Source organism: Amblyraja radiata, chromosome 17 (assembly GCF_010909765.2).
Source record: "Amblyraja radiata isolate CabotCenter1 chromosome 17, sAmbRad1.1.pri, whole genome shotgun sequence".
Lineage (NCBI taxonomy): Eukaryota > Metazoa > Chordata > Chondrichthyes > Rajiformes > Rajidae > Amblyraja > Amblyraja radiata.
Genome location: NC_045972.1, coordinates 43,327,159 through 43,353,172, shown reverse-complemented (window position 1 = coordinate 43,353,172; position 26,014 = coordinate 43,327,159). Strand labels below are relative to the sequence as shown.

The 26,014-nt window shown below is 37.5% G+C and overlaps 1 protein-coding gene across 2 annotated transcripts in view; it reads right to left on the bottom strand.

The window, feature by feature from the left end:
• rpgrip1l (RPGRIP1 like) overlaps positions 1 to 26,014 on the bottom strand; it is a 111,738-nt gene that overhangs the window by 55,161 nt on the left and 30,563 nt on the right. For both annotated transcript variants that reach the window (XM_033036326.1, XM_033036327.1), the window contains 9 exons: positions 23,593 to 23,698; positions 22,557 to 22,703; positions 21,888 to 21,961; positions 17,480 to 17,619; positions 8,876 to 8,982; positions 8,559 to 8,609; positions 7,016 to 7,195; positions 2,931 to 3,048; positions 260 to 712 (listed from right to left, as the gene is read on the bottom strand). In XM_033036326.1, the coding sequence (XP_032892217.1) occupies positions 260 to 712; positions 2,931 to 3,048; positions 7,016 to 7,195; positions 8,559 to 8,609; positions 8,876 to 8,982; positions 17,480 to 17,619; positions 21,888 to 21,961; positions 22,557 to 22,703; positions 23,593 to 23,698 (1,376 nt within the window). The remainder of the gene's footprint in view (positions 1 to 259; positions 713 to 2,930; positions 3,049 to 7,015; positions 7,196 to 8,558; positions 8,610 to 8,875; positions 8,983 to 17,479; positions 17,620 to 21,887; positions 21,962 to 22,556; positions 22,704 to 23,592; positions 23,699 to 26,014) is intronic.

Genomic DNA, 26,014 nt, shown 5'->3' with positions numbered 1-26,014 from the left:
CCACACAGACAGTACCTGAGGTTAGGATCATATCCAGGTCTCCGAAGCTGTGAGGCAGTGGCTCTACCAGTTGAGCTACTGTGCCTCCCAAGTTAGCACTTTATTTTCTTTCAATTTAATATAGTGGTCAGTATTGTGATTAAGATAAATGCTTAAGTTTAATGTAATGAGCACAGACTGTATAAAATGGTAACTTTCAGTAATATGTGAAGACTTGTGCAAATATAAGGCATTCAGTATTACTGTGCATTTTACTCACCAACCAAAAATGCTGTGCCAAAAATTCTCCCATTCTGTTCCAGGATGTCATGCATTCGTAACTGGCATGCTGCAATGGTTTCATAGTCTGTGCCATACGCGAGCTGTACCTCTAGTTTGACTGTGCTTTTCTGCAAATACTGCAGGAAGAAATCGTCCACTCGGACAACATATTGAGATGTGAAATCAAACACTGGCTGCAGCCCTTGTCTTACAGGAGTGGACTGGAGTTCAAAATCATAGAATGCATAGGTGCAGAAAGTGGCAGGTTCTTGCTCACCGAAAACCTTTATGGCTTCGGGAGAGAAGTTCACTTTGCTGATATGGATCTCAAATAAGTTTTCTCCACGCTCTAAATGGACAGTTACATCAAGTTCATCAGTTTCATCATCAGCTGTTGATTCTGGTTTGAATTTGAATTGTTTGGTGCCATAGGCTATGTCTTTGAGTTGGGCTGAAAAAGATAAAAATGCATGCAAATATTTAATATTTTTCAGTAATGCTATTTTCTCCATGGCAAACAGACGATATAGAACATACACTATAGTTATCATATTTTTAACAAGTTCTTCAGCACAGAAGATTGAAAATACCTCTGCAGATTGCTGGAATATGAGCTATTCAGCATACAAGGATTACAACTTGACATTTATTCTGGGATGAATTAGATGAAACACTGCATACCACAGGCCTTTTTAACACACAGCAGGGACATCTTAATTAAAACCTCCAAGAGGTTATTACATAGAAGGGTGTTTGCTAATGATCCTGCTTTTGAAAAGGTGATTAACCCATAATGCACCCAAAATGCAGGAGAAGAAAAATAATCGATTATTTGAGCAAAAGTAGAAATTTAAAAGATTTCGTCATTATTATGTAAAAAACACAAATATTAGCTTAACCACTTGAAATGAACCTTCTGTTATGGAAGCAACAAACATGAATTTCCCTATTTGCGGATGGTTTTCTTTTATTTCCAACAAAACTTTTAGTAAATTCTTTATACATTTGTTTACACTTTTACTTGAAATAACGAGTAGAATAAGTTTTCCCCCATTCAAGGACAAAGCAGAAACAAAGCACCGTCCTGTAGAAAAGGAAAGTAGTCAATGCTGCTTTATTTGTCACATATGAAACTGCACACTGAAATTATTTTTGCATATATTACACATGTGGGCGTAAATCACCAGAAAACTTACACAGATTTAATGCAAGTTTAATAGCTGCAATTCCTCGTTTATCTTACATTCGGAAAAGAACTAAGAATTTGTCAAATATATATATATTTGCTAAATATATATATATATATATATATATATATATATATATATATATATATATAAATATATAAATAAATAAATATAGGTAAAAATATATTTGTATCTTCAAACATGGTGCTCGGTTTACGGTTATCTACAACTATCCCTTCATGAACATAATTTTCTTGCTTTCAATCAATATTTCTTCTTGTAAGCTGTTTCCTTAAGCAGCAAATCTAGGGCACTGTACAATGCCAATTTATATTTTTACTTTTTAAGCCATGGCTTAAATGTGCAAGATTTTACAATCAACAATGATGGCACGCAGATTAAAACAGGCTGCCGATTTTTGTCATACTGTTGTAAATCACATATAAATTACCCACATTATTTTTTTCAGTCTTGGATGTATCCTGCAATTCACCCAGATTTTTTTAATTGAAAAATAGTAGAGTCTGCAGGAGGTCCAAAAAACAGACAATTGTGGAATATTTGTGAACATCAAAAAAAGCCTAATGCAGTAGATTGATAGTTTATATTATCTAAACTCTGTGATTCAATTGGTACCATACATTAAATTTAATAGCGAGTATTAGTGCTGCTACTGTGGTATGCTGTTTCATTTGGTGCTTGTGAAACCAGTATCTAATAATTAGCCATTGTCTTGAGCTACTTCCACGCTACTAAATGGAATGACACTACTCCAATCCTCAAAAGTTCCTTTTTTATGTAACATAATTATTTTTACTTGTATGAATAACCATTTCATGAATAGATGTATCTTTTCAATCCCTGTGCTTGTAAATTCATATCTTATGACATTTTGAGTATTCTGATACATACGTTAGACTATAGTTCTGTAAGTACGTGTGCTGTATAGTTTCAGCTGGAAGACTGGTCAGAGGTAAAGCATGAAGCTCAGCCTTTCTCTGGTGAAGGGCCAGAAGCTTTATTATGTTCTAAATTGACCTTGGATGTTGCTGCATAACATTTCCCTTTGTTGTTAATGATAAACCCTCCTCACATATTTACTGTCACCTGTGCCCAGATAGGAAGCCTGGGTAGGAACTGTTGTCCAGATAAAGTGCTTTCCATCTACAGCTTGTGAGAACAAAGCCCTCAGAAAAGAGCAGAGGGAAAGAAATGCCCCTCAACTTTACTTCAACAATATACAAAAATAGTTGAAGTTCTATACAGTAACAACATCCATACTGATAGATGCTGCAAAAACATTTCTGACGGCACTTTATAGATTGAGAACTATACATGCACAACAGTTAATTCAGATACAAAAATAATAAGGGACCAGATGCTAGGACCTATATTCTTCCATTTTCATAAAAAAGTTTGTAATATTTATATCTGAAATGAAAAATATTTTCAACAATTGCCTTTAAAGTTGTTTCAACATACCTTCAAGTTTTCTGATTCGTTCAGCTCTAACATCAAGTAGTTGCGCATACTGTTCCAGTTTCATCTCATATTCTCGATCATTATCTTCCATTTTCTTGGTCACAGTGTTAACCTCATTCTAAAAATAAGTGTCCAAGAAGAAAACTAGATAATTACATACTTTCTGATTATACTATTATGAAAATAAATCGAAGTTAATATTATTTCAGAAAATAATGTCAAAATGTTACATTTTGGTGGCCTCTGCACAATTGTGCTTACCAATATTTCACATGTGACTTAAAACAGAAACTGTATTCAGCTTCAATACAGTTCATTCCGTGTTTTTTTTTTTTTTGATTTGTTAAATAATTCAATTTATTATTTTAAGCTTTTAATTGAAAACTGAATTCAAACGGAGTTCAAATTTATACATTGATTACAGTTCATTAATTAATTAATCACAATCACTGGTGGCAATTGATTTGAGTATTTATCAAAATTTATAAATCTCTGGCAGATGGCAATACTTGGCTTCAGGTCCAGCAAAAGAACAAAAAATGTTGCCTTGTTTTTCAAATACTCCATTTGAATGAAATTCTGAAGAAGCCCTGAATGCGGGAAAAAGACTGGCTTTTTGCTACTTTGGTAGTCTTCAAATGTAATTTTGCTCAGTGCACCAAACTGGTGGAAATATCTACAGGTTATACAGTGAAAACAAGGCTATCTCTATTGTAATGCTCATTGTGAAGCATTGCCCATAATAACTGCTTAGTTTGAAAGCCTAATGTATTGTGGAACAGAGCAAACTTGCCAGGTAGCTGCAATAATACTGCAGATCACCCCTATCATAGACTGCATCTGTAAGATCTATGTTTATATACCTTCAACTGGTTTGTATAATGTGGATTGTTCTGGTTAAGATTCAAAACAGTATTATTATAGTTGTGCTGATACAAGGCTCCATGCTGTTTGCTAACAAAGCGACAATTTAAGATTCATTGTACAGCAAAATAAGGCTACTCCAGCTCATAAAGAAAGGAACTATCAATTTACTCTCATTTTATATACACGTGCAAATTCCAGCATTTGATAGTACGTAAGACTATCCAATAGATATTTTGCAAAAATCCATTGCAATGATTAAGTTTATGAGATTAAAAATTTCTGGTAAATCAATTTAACTGCTCCGAAGAAGCATTCAAATTTTAAGAGTGGTTTAAATGAGAAAGTTTACAAGGCAGGGGAAGAAAAATCGACTGGTGAGGATATCTTTGAATTTAAAAGACCCATGTGAGGCACTACATAATTCACAGATTTCCTCAAGTGGGGTTGTTTTAAATCAGTTAGATCACTTCAGGATGTATAGAGTAAAATCATACATAAATTTAATACAAAGATTATACTTTGAAAACCACTCGCTTAATTCAGAAACAAATAAAATCAAAACCTAAGCTTGGCTGCACACATGGTGGCATTTCAGTTTTATGTGCAGGGATTCCTTGATCATTTGTAAAACCACAATTCTGTAGAAATAGTGATTCATAAATAATAATTATTGATTTGTCTGGTCACAAGTTAAATAGACTGTCTTACAGAATCTGAATTATGTTTCTTATTCCTTCTCATGCACATTTACCTCTTCATTACAGTTGTTATGATAAATTGAAGATTATTTGGTGCCACTATTCATATAAATATACATTATTTATATTCTGTAAGGACCTCTTTTGCATTATATATAATTAGTTGTTTTCATAGTGAAGCTAGAATTCAGTTACCATATATTATCTATGATATTTAATACAGTGAATCTGATGGGATTTTGTAAAGAGCAAATAGAATCCAAAAATAAATTACATTTTATCAAAAGACCGGTTATGAACTTGAAATGATTTCATTCCCTTTCACTCGGCTTAAAGATGAAGTTAACTGTCGAAGTAAAATGATACTATTAACATGCCTGGTGATGAATAAGTATGTCTATTTAATCTTTTTTCTAAAGCCCTGGCATGAAAAGAAAACCAATAGCCTCACTTATTACAAAAAAAAAATACATATAATTAAATTACTTTATTTTTCTGCTACATAGCAATTTTAGATAGCATCCAGTCACATTACAAGAAAACATTTTTTTTTATTATTAGAGCAACTGTTGCTACTCATATTTTAATGTTCCCCTACTTTCTCTTAATTGCTTTCTTTAAAAAGAATTCCCAGCAAGTTTAGGTTTACTTAAAGACTCCTTTCTCTGCTTAAAAATATAGCTACAGTACATTACGAATTACACAAAAGCTAACATTGATTTTCTGCCTCATGAATTGACAGAAGTCGTCCAATCTACTTTTCATTAATTTGTAAATGTATCAAATAGGCAACATATTTAAGCCTCTTCTAAATATTCAAATTGCCACTTGTCTAATTATTTCCACATTGACAATACGTGGCAGCCACGCTTCTGGAGCTTCCCTTCAAGTTTATTACATCTGCGAATGAAGAAAAATAGAATGGCTTAACAGAAAATAGATTTTTTTTCAGTAGCTTAGTCCTTTTTTAGTCCTTTTTCACAAGATTGAAATTTAGAGTGAATGAAACGGAATTTTACCTACTTATGATCTACATCTATTATGATTTTTGAACTCATTCACTTGCAAAAATTGTGTTCCTCAGAATTAATAAACAAGATGCAAATCCCTACAAATCATTTAACATGTTTACATTCTGAAGATTTGTACTTGGGAATTTAGAAAGTGGCTCAATCATAAAAATCAGAAACAAAGTCACATCTCGTCACTGATTTTCACTTCTTAGTACATGAAAAATGGATGAGAAATTTGCTCAAAATTACTTTCAGAGAATTTCTTGCTGATCTTAGGCCTCACTCACTTTGTGACCAGGTCTAAGATGGTTTGAACTGTATTTGAAAACTGCAGTGCCAGAGGATGATGTACTATTTTCTGGCCTCAACATGCACTGGATTCTGAGCCCCCAACATATGCATAGAAAGCCAGCAAGGAGGATGTCAACTTGGCTTGCATGGGGAATGCCTTTTAAAATGTCCACGTGGTTTTAAATATAATTTAAAAATATTCCTACAATTGTTTCATGAACCTTTATGCTACTTGCTTTTATTTTTTGATTTTTCAGAAGATCTTTCTAAGACAAGTCTTAGAGAGTATCAAGAATTAATAAAGTAAATCCGTGGGATCAAAGTGATCAAGAAATTAAAAATCAAGGAAATCCAAGGGAAAGTGACACTTTGAATTCAAAAGTGGTTCAGGACTTGATAGTAAAGGTCAACAGGATAGTTAGCTTTATGGGCCAAGGCATGTCTTGAGTGTACGAAACAAATTAGAAACAATGGGCGGCACAGTGGCACAGCGGTAGAGTTGTTGCCTTACAGCGTTGCAACGCCGGAGACCTGGGTTCGATCCCGCCTACGGCTGCTATCCGTACAGAGTTTGTACGTTCTCCCCACGACTGTGTGGGTTTTCTCAGAGATCTTCGGTTTTCTCCCACACCCCAAAGACGTATGGGTATGTAGGTTAATTGGCTTGGTGTATGTGTAAATTGTCCCTAGTGTGTGTAGGTTAGTGTTAATGTGCGGGGATGGCTGGTCGGTGCGGGCTCGGTGGGCCAAAGGGCCTGTTTCCGCGCTGTATCTCTAAACTAAACTAACTGCCTGTTTATTCATAAAATGTTAGTGTTGTTATCAGGATCAGTTGGTCTGTCCTAGTTACTATCGCAAAACAAGCTGACTCTGATATTACTGTATTCAGCTTCAGAAAATTTGCTCGCCTGAAATTAGGTATTTAAAATTGTCTCTCATTGTGCATTTAATGCACATGTGGCACACCTAATCAACAATAATTTCTGACTTAATATGGAAAATATGTCAATGCACTCATGAGGAAGAAAATGTCAACAAGCTGATGATAATGCTGAGGGAGAAATGACAGAGCATGTGCCAATTATTGTATTAATATTTCCATTCAAGTTTCCAGCCACATAGCTAATTTCTTCATGGCATTCCTCATTTGCACCATGTCGTAAAAGTGGTATTATGTTTGAAATATTTGCTCTATCTTTTTAATGTAGAAAACTACCTGATAGTCTTTATTAATCTTGTATTGCATAAACAGCAGGTTTCTTGTCTTTTCAAGTTCCTGAACGGTCTCCGCGTGCGTTGCCTGAAGCTCTCGTATGGAGATCTCGGAATCCTTACTAATGCTGTCCTCCACTTTCGCCAGAAATTCAAGATTTCCATTTTCCTGATGCTTACGAACCTATAACATAGATAAAAGTACGCGACTGAGTAAAGACAAATCCTCCCTTCTAGGCAGCTTTGTTCGACTAGTTACAAACAAAATTAACTACAATTTTAATGGTCAAGTGGAAATTAGTGAAGAAAATCAAAAATGTAGAAGCTGAAAATCTGAAATGATGAGAACGGTCATTAACAGGCAAGTGTGCATATCCAGAGAAAGAAATCACATTCTAGGATGAAAATCTCATATCAGAAATGGAGAGTTAGAAATTAAGTATGTTTAAGGAAGTAGGTTCACACAAAAAGGGACAGGTGCAAAAAGGTGTCAGTGATAATAACGAGGGCAAGATGGATTTAATAACCAAAGAGATAATGAGCATAATGGGTTAAGTTAATAAACAACGGATACAAAGAGGAATTGCTGCAGTATTACTAGCCAAAAAAGAGGCAATTGTTTTACGGGAGGCACAAGAGACTGCAGATGTTGGAATCTAGAGAAAACAAAATGGCTGGGGCAAGTAGCATCTGTGGAGACAAAGCAATAATCAATGTTATGGGTTGAGACCCTGTTTGAGGACAGGGAATTGTTATAATCTGCGATTGCTGAACTCATTTGGAAAGACTGTAAAACATGCATCTAAAAGGTTGAGATGTTGTTCCTCAATTTTATGTTGAGCTTCACCAAATGTGCCTGGCAGTACAGTGTAGGATGATTAAGAAAATCAAAGTGACAAGTGAACTTGCATCTGAGCAAGAGGGGCAAAGTGAGAGGAGCAAAGATTAAAGGAGATGTGCAGGACAAGGATTTTTTACACAGAGAATAGTGGGTGCCTGAAACATTTTACCAGGAATGATGTTGGAAGCTTTTATGACTGTGGCATTCAAGAGGCTTTCAGATAGGCACATGGAAATTCAGGAAACGGAGAGATATGGATCGCGCAGGTAGAGTTGATTAGTTTAACTTAGCATCATGCTCAGCATAGTTATTGTGGGCTGAAGGGCCTGTGCATTTGCTACACTGTTCTATTACCTTATAATTCTGATCTGACCTTCAGATTCCAAAAAGATTGCAGTGAATAGTGAACAACCACTCTCAACAATACGAATATAAATATATGCAGAACTTCTGAAAATGTTCTAATTAATTGTTATTGTGTAAATTAAATACCAACTAAGTCAAAATAAACTAAATACCGCTTTTCTCTAACAAATTTCCCTTCTCTTTTTGAGGTTTTTTGTTTATTTGGGCTGCAATAGGCACTTGAAGATCACCAATGAATTGGCTCTTGAAATGCTAGTCACTGCAATCAGGGCATATAAGGGTCAGATTGTTATTAGACCACAGACGTGAATTGGAAAAGGGATCAACTTCTTTACAGTACCTTTATGAGCATCAGTGCTTCACTAAGTTCAGCCACATCAATATCACTCTCCTGAAATTAAAATAGTTAATAAAAGGCCTTATTAAATGGAAATGAATAATACAGGCATAACTGAAAATGACATAGTAGATTCTCACCAAATATGACATTTGGCTTGAATATCATGAATAAATAAACTATCACATTTTTACATTCTCTTTTTTGAGGCTTTATGATGCATAAAACTAGTATACTTATGACATGCATAAAACATTTCAAGCATTCCACTGTCACAATCTAGCTGATATAAATTGAGTTCAGGTAGGTAAGCATCTTACTTTGGTGAAAAACTTCATGCGATCTTTTAGTTCATCCAACTGTTGCTTGTGTTCCAGATAGTGCAACTGGAGTTCTTTGTTCTCCTGGGAGAGTCGTTCGTTTTGCGCTGACATTCGTCCAAGAATAAACGGAACGACGCAAAAGTAAACCCAGACAACAATGCGTTAAAATAAAATGTAATCATGATAGTGGTAAAGGAAATCAAGCATGCAGAAACTCAAATGCTGACCACAATTCCTTCAGAAACGCTGAGGGAAATTTTCCCCTACGTACTGCATATATACAGCACCCTCCATAATGTTTGGGACAAAGTCCCGTCCTTTATTTATTTGCCTCTGTACGCCACAATTTGAGATTTGTAATATAAAAAAATCACATGAGGTTAAAGTGCACATTGTCAGATTTTAATAAAGACAATTTTTATACATTTTGGTTTCACCATGTAGAAATTACAGCACTGTTTATACATAGTCCCCCCCATTTCAGGGCACCATAATGTTTGGGACACAGCAATGTCATGTAAATGAAAGTAGTCATGTTTAGTATTCTGTTGCATATCCTTTGCATGCAATGACTGCTTGAAGTCTCAGATTCATGGACATCACCAGTTGCTGGGTGGCTTCTCTGGTGATGCTCTGCCAGGCCTGTATTGCAGCCATCTTTAGCTTATACTTGTTTTGGGGGCTAGTCCCCTTCAGTTCTCTCTTCAGCATATAAAAGGCATGTTAAATCGGGTTCAGATCGGGTGATTGACTTGGCCACTTTTTAGCTTTGAAAAACTCCTTTGTTTCTTTAGCAATATGTTTGGGGTCATTGTCTTGCTGTAGAAAAAACCGCCGGCCAATGAGTTTTGAGGCATTTGTTTGAACTTGAACAAATAGGATGTGTCTATACACTTCAGAATTCATTATGCTACTACCATCAGCAGTTGTATCATCCACGACAATAAGTGAACCAGTACCTTCAGCAGCCATACCAACCCCACCATCGTGTTTCACAGATGAGGTGGTATGCTTTGGATCTTGGGCAGTTCCTTCTCTCCTCCATACTTGGCTCTTGCCATCACTCTGATATAAGTTAATCTTAAGGTAGACAAAAATGCTGGAGAAACTCAGCGGGTGAGGCAGCATCTATGGAGCGAAGGAATAGGTGACATTTCGGGTCGAGACCCTTCTTCAGACTGTTAATCTTAATCTCATCTGTCCACAAGACCTTTTTCCAGAACTGTGGTTGCTCTTTTAAGTACTTCTTGGCAAACTGTAACCTGGCCATCCTATTTTTGCGGCTAACCAGTGGTTTGCATCTTGCAGTGTAGCATCTGTATTTCTGTTCATGAAGTCTTCTGCGGACAGTGGTCGTTGACAAATCCACATCACAGAGGATCTGACATGGACAACACACGCTGCCACAATGGTGAGTAAGGCAAGGCAGCGTTTTTACCACCTCAGGCAGCTGAGGAAATTCAGAGTCTCTCTGAGGATCCTTCAGTGCTTCTACTCTGGGGCTGTAGGAAGCATCTTGTCCGGCAGCATCACAATCTGGTTTGGGAACTGCTCTGCCCAGGACAGGAAGGCTCTGCAGAGTAGTGCGTTCAGCCGAACGCATTATGGAAAACTACACTCGCCCCCCTGCAAGACCTATACATCAGAAGGTGTAGATCCAGAGCCAGCAATGTTATGGGGGACCCCTACGACCCCAGCAACGGACTGTTCCAGCTGCTACGGTCAGGCAAACGCCTCCACTATCATGCTGTAAAAACAGAGAGGATGAGACGCAGTTTCTTTCCACAGGCCATCAGGACTGTAAACTCTTATTTCACCAGGGATTAATTTACTGTACTAATTTACTGTTGTGTTGTGTTTTTTTTAAATTGTTGTTTTTTTTCCAACATGTAAATATTGATTCTGTTCTATTCTGTTCTGTAGTTTTTGCACAATCTGCAGGCATTGCCACTTTCATTTCACTGCACACCTTGTATGTGTATGTGACAAATAAAGTTGATTTGACTTGACTTGACTTCTGTGACTTTTATTGGCACAACTTTGGTCCTCATGTTGATAAACAGCAATAAAAGTTTCCAAAGGTGATGGAAAGACTGGTGGAAAAACTAAGTGCTGCATTATACCTGCATTAAGGAGCCAATTAAACACACCTGAGCAATTACAAACACCTATGAAGCCATGTGTCCCAAACATTATGGTGCCTTGAAATGGAGGGGGGCTATGTATAAACACTGCTGTAATTTCTACATGGTGAAACCAAAATATATAAAAATCGCCTTTATTAAAATCTGACAATGTGCACTTTAACCACGTGATTTTTTATATTACAAATCTCAAATTGCGGAGTATAGACGCAAATAAATAAATGATGGGTCTTTGTCCCATACATTATGGAGGGCACTGTAGCTCTTAGGGCTAGCAGAATCAAGGGATATGGGGAGAAAGCAGGAACAGGGATGATCAGTCTTGATCATATTGAATAGCTGGCTCAAAGGGCCGAATGGCCTACTCCTGCACCTATTTTCTATGTTTCTATGTAACAAAATGGTAAACCTGCTCTTTGGAAGCAGATTTATAAATTTATTACAACGTAGGAAAATATTTCCCTCCCAATAATTTTATAGCATTTCTTCATGTGTTAAGATAAGCAATTAAATTTTCTCAGGCACTGCAAATAATAATTGTGATTTTAAAAGATAAGCATCTTCCACCCGAAAGTTTTAAAGAAGCTCTGCGTCTTGTCATAAAAATTTATTTGAAAAGCTGAAAAATGGTATTAGAGTAATCATGATATACTGTTTTCTTAAAATGATATAATAATCACAAAACGTCATTGTTTCATATGATTTAAGTGCAGGTGCAACATAGTTGATATTGGTTCACCTATTCTTTGCATGCTCTGCCTCATTTTCAATTGAAGGGAACATGGGTCGGTTCAAAAATTCAATTCTTATTCAGTTCATTAGGGACAATTGTTTCCAAAAAAAAGATAGTTTAGCAAAAATGATTTAAAAAAAATATATTTTTAGATTAATTTGTTCTGATCATGATTGTCTGATTCAACTTGTCAATAATAGATGGAACGGATAGTCCAGGGAGGCATAAACATAACCATTACATCTGATTTACTGCCATAAAATGAGCCAAAATGGCACAATTTGGAAGGCAATCTACTCTGTACAAGTCCATCAGAAAAATACCTGGGCCCAGATCAAATCAAGCCATTTTATAGGCATTTGGATATTCATAAGGCTTATTCTAATATGAATGTGGCTGCCAAAAATGGCATTAGGTTCCTTACATATGTACATAAACATCAAATGAATCTCCATAGATTATTGAAATAACACAGAGTTTCATCTGCAGGAGACTACTACACATGAATACACATTGGTAATAATAAAATCTAATATAATTTCAAGAACTGCTAAACGTGTTCATAAAAATAAATACACTGGAACATAAATGTATATCATGTAAAACAGTTAACATTTTGTAATCAAAACTCAAAAAAACTACAGATGCTGCAAAACTGAAATAAGAACAGAAAATACTCAATATGTCAAGCTGAATGTGTGGAACGAGAAATGGAGTTAACCTTTCAAGTTGATGACCTTTCAAATACATTGTACCTGCTATTATTTACTCAGCTCAAATAATCAGACATTTAAACTAATTATCTATAAGGATAAATATATTTGTTAATAAAACTATCATTTCTATCTTGTACAATTTTTGTGAAGTCTGCATTTTAGCTTTGTACCTACTGCCTGTACAGACTTTTTTATTTAAAGAATAATATATCATAATTATTCTGTATAGACACATACAATTAAAACCATGATACAACTTCAGGGTATTATGTTGCTGACAGTGCTCTTCTTGAATGATCTAACATGTTACAGATGCTTATTTCATAAACCACGTTAATCCCTTCTATTAAGACATAAACACACCAAAGTTGTGGAATTCTGTGTTGCAAAAGCCATGTTGTAAAACAAACTGGCTGTTTGGCACCTCACATCAATTTTACATCCTATCGTGTCGTCCTACAAATTCTACTGCCCATAAAAATGGGAATTTCTGTAGCAAGCTATACTATAGTGAAGCCACCAAATCATGGGCTATGGCAGGTAGACCCAGACAGGGGCCTGTGTTTGAGCACAAGAAGCTCACTAATGCAAGGTATAAGTATGCTGTTCGCTTCATCTGTAAAAATGAGCAAGCTATGAGGGCTGATTCCATGACTAAGAAGCTGCTAAGTAACAATGCTACAGATTTTTGGAAGGAAGTGAGAGCTCTTAGCAGTTGCAAAACATCTCTACCATGCACTGTAGATGGAATCTCCGGAACAGCTAATATCGCGGAGTTATGTTGACAACATTATAGCACTTTATTCAACTGTGTCCAAGGTGACTTGTATAGGGTGGACAATATTGAGAGTAATGACTCGATGGCGATTATGTCACATGAGGTGTATCATGCCATGAACAAGCTGTCCAACAACAAAGCAAGTGGCTTGGATCATATCTCTGCTGAACATCTTAAGTATGCGAGCATGAGGATAGCTCCTCTCCTTGCTATTTGTTTTACTGGCTTTATGATTCATGGCTTGTTACCAGACTCAATGTTGTCTGTCCTGTTAGTGCCGGTCATTAAGGACAAAGCTGGTAAAGTAGGCAGCCTAAATAATTACAGGCCCATAGCTTTAGCCAGCATATTGTTAAAAGTTTTAGAAAGAGTTCTGCTGGATAGAATAAATGAGTTTGTTAACTCCACAGATAACCAGTTTGGCTTTAAAGCTAAACATGGCACTGACTTATGCATATATGCCCTAAAGGAGATTGTAAACAAATATAGAGGCAAAAACTCTTCAATCCTTATGTGCTTTATTGATGCTTCCAAAGCCTTTGACCGTGTTAATCACAGAAAGCTGTTTGGTAAAATGAGTTAAAGAGGGGTGCCTAAATACATTGTTAGAATTCTGGCCTACTGGTATGCCCACCAGACTATGCAAATAAAATGGGGCAATAGGGTCTCAGCCCCATTTGGGGTTAGCAATGGTGTTTTGTCCCCAGTCCTTTTTAATCTATATATTGATGATCTGTCTAAACAATTGAAAGCCTGTAACACTGGGTGCGTGATTGGTAATATTTTAGTGAACCATATTATGTATGCAGATGATCTTGTGGTCTTTAGTCCATCTAGCGCTGGTCTCCAGCAGCTCCTATATGTTCTGTGTATGGTGTGGAACATGACATTAAATATAATGCTAGTAAGAGTGCTGTTATGATCTGTAGAACCAAAGAGGATAAATGTCTAAAATATCCTGGTTTTAAATTGTCTGACAATAATCTTAGTGTCTGTAATAAGGTAAAATATCTAGGGCATATTATTACAGAATAAATGACAGATGATGAGGATATTTATAGGCAACGACGCATGCTGTATGTATAGGCGAATATTCTCTTGCGTAAATTTGGTGCGTGTGCAGATGTGGTGAAGGTGTCGCTATTTAGAGCATACTGCACACCACTCTACACTGCACACCTGTGGTCGAACTATGGAAAGACAAGTATGCAGAGACTAAAGGTGGCATATAACGATGCCATGAGAACACTGCTAAGGCAACCTAGATGGTGTAGTGCCAGTAATGTGTTTGTGGCTGCAGGAGTCAGTACTTTAGAAACTATCCTAAGACATCACATGTATAAATTCATTTGCAGGATAAATGACTCTAAAAATGTGCTTATTGTGGCCTTGTCAAACATAAGGGTTAGCACTACACGCTACTAATCCCAGCTGTGGAGACACTGGTATCGTTGTCTCGTTGTAGGACATTGATCATCTTTTAATCTGGATTTTTAACTTATGTATTGTGTTTTGTTTAAAAAAATATATAAATTATGATGTTTTTATAAGTGATATACCAAGAATTTATATATATTTTATGATATTTAATATGCAATGCATTTTTAATGTAATGTTGCCCCTTGTCTGGACCTTGAGTCTGTAATAAAGTTTATTATTATTATTATTATTATTATTATTATTATTATTATAGTGCAGTAGGCCTGGGTCAACATGCAGTTTAGAATAGACCATCCAAATATCCACAGAGGCATTTCCTCAGAATCTCCTGCCACTGTGGAAAGTGGGGACCATAGTGGAAGTGGTTGGGGACAAACAAGTTATGGGAAAATGATCAATTGGAAAAACTGACATTAGGGGAAAGGATGGGTGGAGGTTTATCATGGGGTGACTCTGAGGAAGACACAAGGTGGACTAATGCAGAAATGAGTGTAGCCCAAGGCTGGGGAGATGATCAGTATGTGTTGCAAAAACATCTCAAGAGACCGGATATATTGGCAGGAAAATGTTGGCAGGCTAGGAATGATTATGATATCCTACTACACAGGCAGGTCTTTGTTTTAGGTTTATCTTGCTGTGGTCCTGAACTGATTTCGCAAAGTTTAACTGTTTTTTTTGGAGTTGGTTTGAACGATTGCGAATAATAAATTCAATGTTGGCACAATTTTCATACAATGGGCTTATGGATTTAAAAAAAACTTGTATGCAAGACAAAAGTTAACTTTAGACTTTAGAGGTACAGTGTGGACACAGACCCTTCGAGCCAAACAAGTCTGCGCCAACCAGAAATCAACCCGTACATTAACACTATCCTACACACTAGGGACAATTTGCACAAACCAATCACGTTCAGATTCTGCACAGACAGCACCCGATGTCAGGATGGAACCCGGGTCTCTGGCGCTGTAAGGCTGCAAGTCTACCGCTGCACCACTGTGCTGCCCTATGTTTTACCTTATTTTACTTTGGCATGGTATCTTTATACTTTAACATTTCAGTCAGGTTTAACTATGAGACCGGCTATTTTAATGAAAGATCCTTCCACCTGTAATGATAACTGTTTCTCTTTGCATAGATACATCCTGAGCTGTTGATGCTCCAGAACCTTTTATTCGCATTTCACAATTACAGTATCACAGTTTTTTTCTTATTTTCATTAAGTATAGTTATGCTGTGCTGGAAAGATTCTAAAAACTGATATAAAAACAAATAAGCATTAGCAGTTATAAAGATAATAAATAGATTTCAAACTTTATATCGTTGGCAGCTTTCTAAATGAAAAGGGAGTTTAACTTAACACCATTTTTTTGCATAACTTTACTACCAGCAATAATTAATTAAACTGTTGTTTTGTGACAATTATTTTTGATGCTAACTCTATATTCTGGAAATTAACTTCTTATTTTCCCAGATCTTCGTATTTGGAAAAGACCAGGGATGAATGCAATATAATTAACTTTCATCCCTCCTGTATTTTCACTGTAATTTATTAATAGTTTGCTCTCTTTCTCAGTTTTAATGAAGGTCTTTGACCAAGAATTTGAACTCAGTTTCTCTTTCCGCAGAGGTTGCCCTGCCTGCTGAGCAACTCCAGCATTTTCTGTTTTTATTTCAAATTTCTGGCATCTGCAATTTTTTTTGATTTTCAGACATGGAGTATTCGCTAATGACTGCCCAATGTTCAGTTGTTTTCACAATTCCTGAGGAGAAGTATCCACACCTGCACAAAGCAAGACCCTGATGACGCTGATGCATGGGGTGATGATTGGCAAGTAGCATTCACGCACACATAAGTAAGACAATGACTATTCGCAAAAGAGAAAGTGTGAGCACCTATCCTTATGTTCACTAAAATTACTACGGCTGAATCTGTTGCCATCAAAATAATATTGAACATCGCTAAAGAGCAAAGAAAGCTAAGAGTGGCTATCCTGCAAGTGACCCTACTCCTGACAACTCATTGTCATTCTATCAACAGGGCACGTCAAGAGTGTGATGGAATAGTCTCCACTTGCCTTTAGTAGTTTAGTTCTAAGAACACTCAAGGAGCCTAATACTATTCAGCACAGACAAGCGTACTTGATTGGCATCCTGTCCACCACAAACATTCATATTCTCTCCAACGGTGTTCTGTGGCTGCAAAGTAACCCATTATAAAATGCCATGTAGTGACCTACCTGTGCGACTTTGGCAGCATCTCCCAGCATGTTGGCATGACTGCCATCACCAAGGAGGATAAGAGTAACAGACATATGGGAACACCATTGCTCTGCAAGTCATGCACCATCGTGGCTTGGGAATGTATTGCCAACCCTTCATTGTGGAGGATCTAACTCCTGGAACTCCCAACCAAACAAAGTTGCTTCACCATCACTAGAAGGACTGCAATAGTCCATGAAAGGCATCACCACCTATTCACAACCAATTTGGGATTGATAATAAATGCTGTCTTTGCCAGTGACACCAGTATCCGCTAAATGAAGAAAAACAAGTTCTGTCTAAGATATTAGCTTCTGAAAGCATTGTGAAAATGTGTTCCTCGCATGGGCAGCATACAATGAACCAATAGTTTACTACCCACATGCATTGTTTTTTTCACTGCTATAATTGAAGTTATTTACAATAACAAACAGATGTAAGCAAAAAGGAAACATTGAAACAATCATCCCTGTGGTAAGCATTTGTGTATGCAGATTTTGCAAGCTTCATTTATTTCAGATGCAAAGATACCTCTTTCTAGTTTAATTTTGTCCAAGATATCATTTTTGTCAGCCAGGTCGGATTTTAGTGCGGTCTCGAGCTGTACAATCTGTAATTTCAGCTGCTGCTCCTTCAACTTCCACTGTTGTTCGTTGGTCATGTCAAAAGCACTGTAACCAAACATGTGGCATGTGAGGAACTATTGGATGTAATCCTCCACAGAGAATAATAATTAAAATAAAAAAGCCTTAGTGGCACAAAGACTGCTGTCATCATGTCTCAGGAATTAAGCAAACATATGCTGGTCTGCTGCTGTTGAAACCAAGGCGCCTTGCTCAGACTGCGGTTAAATCACATGAAAGGGTTTGTGGGATGAGCAAAGGGACTGGCCTTAATTTAGAGATCTATAGCCAGAAAAAAATTGGCATCACTTGGATCTGTGGGACAAGGAAAGGAATTCAACTATAGACTCCCAGCTGAATACATAGATCCAAATTATCCAACAACAGGGGATATGCAAAACCATACAAGTCCTTATATTCCCTCAATATAAATAACACTCACCATCCACCTGATTGCTTTTTAAGGGGTTGTTAGGGATGCAGCTGCTGGTTGAAAGGAAATGAAACCACAAAGCACTAGTGTTTTTAAATGCCTGAGACATTGTGGCCCGTAGAATGATTGCTGTGCATGAAAAATGTGGCATTTGTCTTATTAAGAAAGATGGCAAAACCGAGAAACATTGTTCAATGGAAGTTGTTTTCTGACATGCACTTAAAGGAAAGAAAAATGTCTCTGCAGATGAATAAGACTGAATCAAAGTGAGCACAGGTATTTATAGTTATATTAATAATTAGAAATGATTCACGAGAAAAATAACTTCAAAAAATATAAATTTCCCCTCTCCTGCATCAATAGATTTGGTGAAAGAGAAAATCAGTGTAGTGCAGATTAAAGGTGATGGAGAAAGGAGACTAAGAAAGTTGAACAATGAAAAGCTTCTGTACACAAAAGACTCTCTTGTGAGATAAACATGAAAATTAGGTTAAAAAAAAGGTATATGGATGCAACAATGTATCATAAAAATGTCAGTCTCTGAAAGCAAAATTGCATGGAGATGTCCATGCTATAGGAGGTAGACAAACATGCTGGAGAAACTCAGCAGGTGAGGCAGCATCTATGGAGCGAAGGAAATAGGCGACGTTTTGGGTCGAGACCCTTCTCCAGAAGATGTTGTCAAGCTGGAAAGGGTACAGAGAAGATTTACGAGGATGTTGCCAGGACCAGAGGGTCTGAGCTATAGGGAGAGGTTGAGTAGGCTGGCACTATTCTTTGGAGCGCAAGAGGATGAGGGGTGATCTTATAGAGGTGTATAAAAACATGAGAGGAATAGATCGGGTAGATGCACAGAAACTCTTGCCCAGAATAGGTGAATCGAGGACCAGATGTCATAGGTTTAAGGAGAAAATATTATTTTCACATAATGGGCGGTAGGTGCATGGAACAAGCTGCCAGAGGAAGTAGTTGAGGCTGGGACTATCCCAACATTTAAGAAACATGGTACATGGATTGGACAGGTTTGGAAGGATATGGACCAAACGCGGGGAGGTGGGACTAGTGTTGCTGGGACATGTTGGCCATTGTGGGCAAGTTGGGCCGAAAGGCCAGTTTCCACACTGTATCACTCTATGACTCCAAGTCCCTTTCCAAGTGTAATTGGTTTCAACTGACAAAATCTAAGTTAGTGTATATTCATGTTAAAGGAGAACTGCATTCTATTCTATAGTTTTTGAAGAGCTGTTCTGGAGGATGACCTACATCAGTGACATTTTCATTCAAAGACAATTACATTATCATTCTCTCTTCTGTCTGGTTTGGAATGATTGGGGTTTGCTTGTGCTTTGTGGCCACATCTGTCCAGTGTTTTCTGAAGGGATATTTGCAACTTTTTGTCAAGAGCTAAAACATTGCTAAACATTGTATGTAATGCAGGCTATCTTCTTTAAGAACACAATGACGGCGAGAGGAAGGAGTAAAATGCAACTGTACGTGGCAATTCTGCCAATTGTCAGCCTTATGTGATTTAGAACATCGCCATTTGAAGTATGGTTGAATTATCTTTTTACAGAATGTCAGTTTTTTGCTTTGATACTATGATCCCACATAACCATTTGAAAAGGGTAAATAGCTAAACTAAAACCCATAAACACAACATTTAGTTGCTCAATTTAAAAAAAATACTAACCAAAATGTAAAACAAAATAAACAAGAATATATTTTTAAAAAACCTTGGACTCTTATGAAAAAAGTTAAAACTGCATTGAAATATATAGAAATTATTTTTCAGATAGGTCAGTTTAGTTTACTTTAGTTTATTGTCACGTGTACCGGGGTACAGTTAAAAGCTTTTGTTACGTTAACCAGTAGGCGGAAAGACAATACATGATTACAATCAAGCCATTTACAGTGTATAGATGCATGATAAGGGAATAACGTTAAGTGCAAGGTAAAGCCAGTAAAGTCCGATCAAAGATTGTCCGAGTCACTAATGAGGTAGAAAGTAATTCAAGACTGCTCTCTAGTTGTGTTAGGATGATTCAGTGTTTAAAAGAGACCTTTAAATTTAGGGATGGATATTTAAATCCTTATATCAGGGTAAACCCACTCCCATGCACTCACCAAATTTTAATTGGAATGTTTTTAATGTCCAGTTTGCCATTTTGAATTCAGACTACAAAATATTAGAGGGAAATGACTATTGCTATCAATCCTAGAGAACCCTCCTACCAGTGATTACTGTAGAGAGCAGTTGATGAGAATGTCACCACCCTGAACATTGTCATCTTCATTGCTGAAAAATGGATGCAAAAGGTGAGGGAGCATTATGAGGACGTTTGGAGATGGGAATAGGAGCTATATCTAGTTTTAAATGATGCCCCCATTCTCTTGAATCCCCTTTTAGAATATAGATTAAATTAGTTATTCCAAAAAAACCTTCAATCGTCTTAACCATCTTAATTAGATCTGCTCGCTGACCTATCAATTTTGAGGGAATACAAATCAGATTTATTTAACCAGCCCAGATAGTTTAAAACTTTAACTCTGATATAATTTTGATAAATCTGTGCTGTTTCCTCTCCAAGGTTAATCTATATGTTCAGCAGGAGTTCCACTTTCAAATCTGATGCAATTTTCCTGATATTGATCGAAATTCTTGTACAACATTCTATTTCTTGCATTGCCAGAGGAACAGGCCCAGCAAAGGCCATTCATGGGACAACCATATTTTCCTCATGAAACTCTGGCAAGGTGCTACATTGCAAGTCCTGTTACAAATCTTCCCTAACCTTCACATATCATTCAATACAGTAGGAACTTGACCATGAGCTACTTACTCATCTCTGATGCCAGGACTACAACTGCCACCACCACCCCTCAATTGAGCCCCCCACTACACCCATGTGTCTGGTTCCAATTTCCTGAACATTCCTCTCCATGACTTACCAATGACTTGACTGCACAAACCTCCTGGGGTTTCTGTCACCTATTCCCTCCCTTTTCAATCCTCCCCTAATTGCCGACCCTCTGACATTCTTGACTCCCTGATGCGGGTCCACTGATCACTCCCTGCTGACGTTTCAATAGACAATAGGTGCAGGAGTAGGCCATTCGGCCCTTCGAGCCAGCAACGCCAATGTGATCATGGCTGATCATCCCCAATCAGTACCCTTATCCTGCCTTCTCCCCATATCCACTGACTCTGCTATTTTTAAGCCCTAGGTTTCAGGTTCTGAAGAAAGGTCTTGACCCAAAACATCACCCATTCCTTCTCTCCAGAGATGCTGCCTGTCCCGCTGAGTTACTCCAGAATTTTGTGTACATCTACCATTTATTTTTTAATTGAAATTAAACTGGATGACCTTACACTTTCATCACATAAGGTCCATCTATTGTAAGATTAGAAAGATAAAAACAAAATTCCATTGGCTTTAGCAATTTTCATTCAGAATATTATTATTTGGCATGGCTTGCCAATTAAAAATATTGTACACAATGGAGGAAGAAAAGTAAATTCCAAAGAGGTTTAACTACTCTTGTGCCATTGTTATAGCGGCAGATTAATCAAATGAACAGGAGAATCTATGTACAAGTTTGCTTGTATTCTATCTCTGTGGAATCTCAACAGAGTTATGACAGAAGTCTGGAATGCCCACCATGAAATACATTCAGAACCACAGCTTATAGATATATTAAACCAGATATCACAAATGACAGAAATGAGTTGGAACACGATGATTTAATACCATACATCCAGTTGTGAGTAACTGAGCATTTATGTACCAGGGCAAAAGAACAATGAACATATGTATGGATGCAGAATATATTCATGAAGAACATGATACATAATACATGAAACTAAAACTGTAAAATTAGGTACCTGTTATATAATTTGTCATAATTTTCCTTCAAAAGATCTCGCTCCTTTTGTAAATCCTTGACTCTCTCTTTTAGCTGAATGAAAAATGGATTACAAAGCCACAAAACAATAACAAGATGGATAAAACAAAGGTTGAATTCTGTATATTTTTCTTACAAATGCTGAATGTTATATTTCTCCCGTTTAAACTGTCTCCATCTTTTAAATCTCATTTCCATAGCTGTTTCGTACACTTATAATTCTTTAATCAACACTTCTTAGAATTAGTTTATGGTGGATTTTTCATGCTGTTCACAGCGATTTGGAAAACAAAGCAGAAATTTGTCAGTTTTCAATTTGTCACCTAACGTGTTCAAAACAGTTGTAATAAAACAAGATGGTGTAAAACTGTTTTAAACTTGACAAAATCAATGCTCCTTTTAATTAGAATTTCCAAATGAGCCTAATATGTGTTTAACCAGATGCTATCATATCAAACGATAGAGAGGGAATTAAAATATGTGCTCTTATTTTTAGGCTTAGATTAATTATTTAACTAAATTAACTATTTTAAGACATTACTTACATTCAAAATGAGATTTAGAACCATTAATGTTTTCAATATATCTTTTCACTTACAATCGCAATTCCCTACCTAATATATATTTTGAAAGAAAATAACGAAAATACCTCTTCAGATGTTTTCTGCGAAAATGAGGTTGAGTGCAGCTGATTTTCAAGACATAGGCACTTAGAACGTTCTTCTTTCAGCTGTGCATTCAGTTCATCAACTTTATTCATTAAGGCATCGTGACTGGCTTTCATGGTTCTCTGGTTCTGTAAAACAATACATGTTCAATAACAGTAGGGTAATGTACATTTCAAAGTTCTGCCATGAAATCTTGTAAAAAAGATACAAGGAGATGTGAGAAAAAAACATCAGTTATCATCTGGAATTCACTGCCTACAAGAATACTGGAAATAAAAATCATTAATTGAGGGAATTGAAGCGACATTTGAGAGCAAATAATTTGCAGGACTATCGGGGGGAGAAAACAGTGGAACACAACTGTGGGATTGTACTATTCTATAAGAGTTGGCATGCATTCGATAGGCTAAATGACTTCCATCTTTGTTGTAACAATTTTACAATTCTATGAAATACTTCAGAGGCTCGAAAGACATGCAAGTCCTATAAAACATTGAGGGTGAAGCCTGTTTTGTGCAAAGCTATTTTGCAACAACATCCATGAGACTCAAAGTTATACTGCAAACGAATCAGGGTCTGGTAACAGGGTAGATAGAGATGGTGGACAGTATTTTGGTCTCTTCAGGTAGTTCGGAGCATGCCTCAACTATTTTGTTGACACCTGAATCAGTGCAAGTGACCTGTGCAGTTCAAAAGCCATTCAGATGCAAATGTAACACCTGGCTTGAAAAATCTGCGCTGAATACTTTAACTTTGAGACATAAATCCCGTGTACGAAATTTAAAAACGTTACTGCTTCTCAAGTAGCATTTCTAGAATAAGACAGATTAAATGAATGCAAGTTATTGCAATTAATGGGCCTGGTACTTCACCTTCTATGTTTTAAATTATGTCAATTTATAAAGGATTTTAAAATTAAATTTGCAAAGCCGTGGTTCCACGACTAGTTATGTTACCGTGTAAGAAATTGATTATATTTTTAGGAATCTGCATTGCTTCTGATAATTGAACTCTTACCTCCTGGATTTGCAAAAATTTCCCCTCCAAGACAGTCAAAGAAGCTGCTTTATCCATAAGTTGCTTTTGTAGCTTTATCATCTCTACATTGTCCCTGATAGTTGTCCTATAATGTAGGAAAAAAAGAACGTATTATACTGTGAACGGAGTAGAATCGATTTTCCATAGCATAAACCTTGGATGTGGTTTTTTTAATGTAATCTTCCACTCAAAAGAATCAAAACTTTGTTCATCCATCCTTGTCTGCAGGGGAACGTGCAGTGGTGGGATTGTGAGCAGGCATAAGGATCCCAATGATTATTTGGTAATAATGAGGTGCATGCACGCCTGTAGAAAGTACAGTGATGGATATGTTTAAGTTTTAATTTTAAAGAAGCAGCATGGAAACAGGCCCTTTGACTCATCGAGTTCACAGCGACCAGTGATCACCCGTTGACACTACGTCTATGTTATCCCACTTTCACATCCACTCCATACAGGCCATACAGAATAAAGGGCAATTTACAGAGACCGATTAACTAACAAACGTACACGTCGTTGGGGTTTGGGAGGAAATCGGAGTGCCCAGCAAAAACCACGTGATAACAGGGAGAACGTACAAACTCCACACAGACAGCATCCGAGTTCATGGTTGAACCCGGGTCTCTGGCGTTGTGAGGCAGCTCGATCAACTGCACCATTGTGAAACCCTGATCAATCAAGTCATATAAACAAGTCACACAAATAAACAAACTACCCGTGAATGATAAGACAAATATTTGATAACTAACATGCCTAATGTGAAATTTGATCTGGTTTAAATGCAGCTCTTCAATTGAGTTTAATTTTAAGTCATTCTGAGATTTCATTGTAACAACTATGTGGCATTTTGAAAATGAAAAATTGTCATGTCAACATATAACACTTTATATCTCATGAAAATGACATTATTGGTGAATTTTACTGCAAACCTAAAAATGCTTTCACGTGGAGAGATAATACACGTCGGTATTAGTAGATGATGGTTTTGCCAGTTGCTGATTTTTAGGGGTAACTATATCAAGGAGGACCCATTGGGCCCTATTCCCCCAATGCAATATTCCACCACTCACCCGTTCCCCCAACGCATCCTGTTCCCCCAACGCAACCTGTTCCCCCAACGCAATATTCCACCACTCACCCATAGCCCCCAACTGTGCAGGCGTGGCTCATTACCCCTCATCCCCAGCACTCCCTCCCCCTCCTCTTCACCCTCCCTCCCCCTCCTCTTCACCCTCCCTCTTCTTTATCAACTCCTCCTACCCTCACCCACTCCCTCCCTCACCTCTCCCCCTACCTTCAGTCACTCCCACCCTAACCCCTCGTCTACATCTATCTCCCTGCTCCGCCACTCCTCACCTCTCCCCTATCTCACTCCCCCACACAACACAATGTTTAAATATCATTTCTCCTCCTCCCCTTCCTAACTCCCTCCCTCACCTCTCCCTTCCCGTACCCTCAGTCGGCGTTCCCGGAGCCGATCGATCGACCCCTCTTGGGGGGGGGGGGGGGGAGAGAGGAGAGGCGGCGCTCGCCTCCCCCCCCCCCCCCCAACCCACCCTCCCACAAGGAAAGTTGCGGATTTGTTCTGTAAATTAAACCTCTCCCCTATTCCACCCCCCCCCAAAATTTAAAAAACCCACGTGGGGGGAGGGGTCGGCGTCGCGCTCATCCCGCCCCCCACCCCCCCCCCCCCCCCCCATCCTACAAGGAAATTTCTGGAATTTTTTTTTGTAAATGAAACCTCTCCCACATTCCACCTCCCCCCCACAATGAAAACCACTTTTTTTTTGTAAATTAAACCTCCCACCAAGAACTTGATTAAAACTTGATCTTTTTTTAAATCTTACTACCTCCCTCCCTAACCCCTCTCCCCTCCCTACCACCATTGAGGTGGAAGCTGCTGATCCCATTCTGATGTAATTGTGGGCTGGAACACTGCTCATGGGCAGTTTATGTAAATGAATCCCATCGTGATGTCATTGTCGGGTGGAGCACTGCTCACGGGCAGTTTATGTAAATGAGATCCCATTGTGACATCATAGCTGCTAACTGCGACTGATTTTTCTCAAACTGGATTTTGTAAAGTACAACAATGTGAATAACTTGTAAAATATAACATCAATCTAAACAAAACTTGATACACCACACCGCAGGACAATGGTGAGTAAGGTGGTTCAAAAATTGTAGCGCTATCCTGTACCGTTTTGGCGTAATTCAGGGCATGACGGACACCCATGCACGCACACACACACACAGACAAGATGAGAGTTTTAGTAATATATAGATGATCTGATTCTATTAATGAAGTAGTTAAATAGCAAAAGAAGGTGATGACAAGACAGCTGATTAATGAGTAGGATTTGACATATTATTGTGCTATTGACAACACTGTCGAGGACTG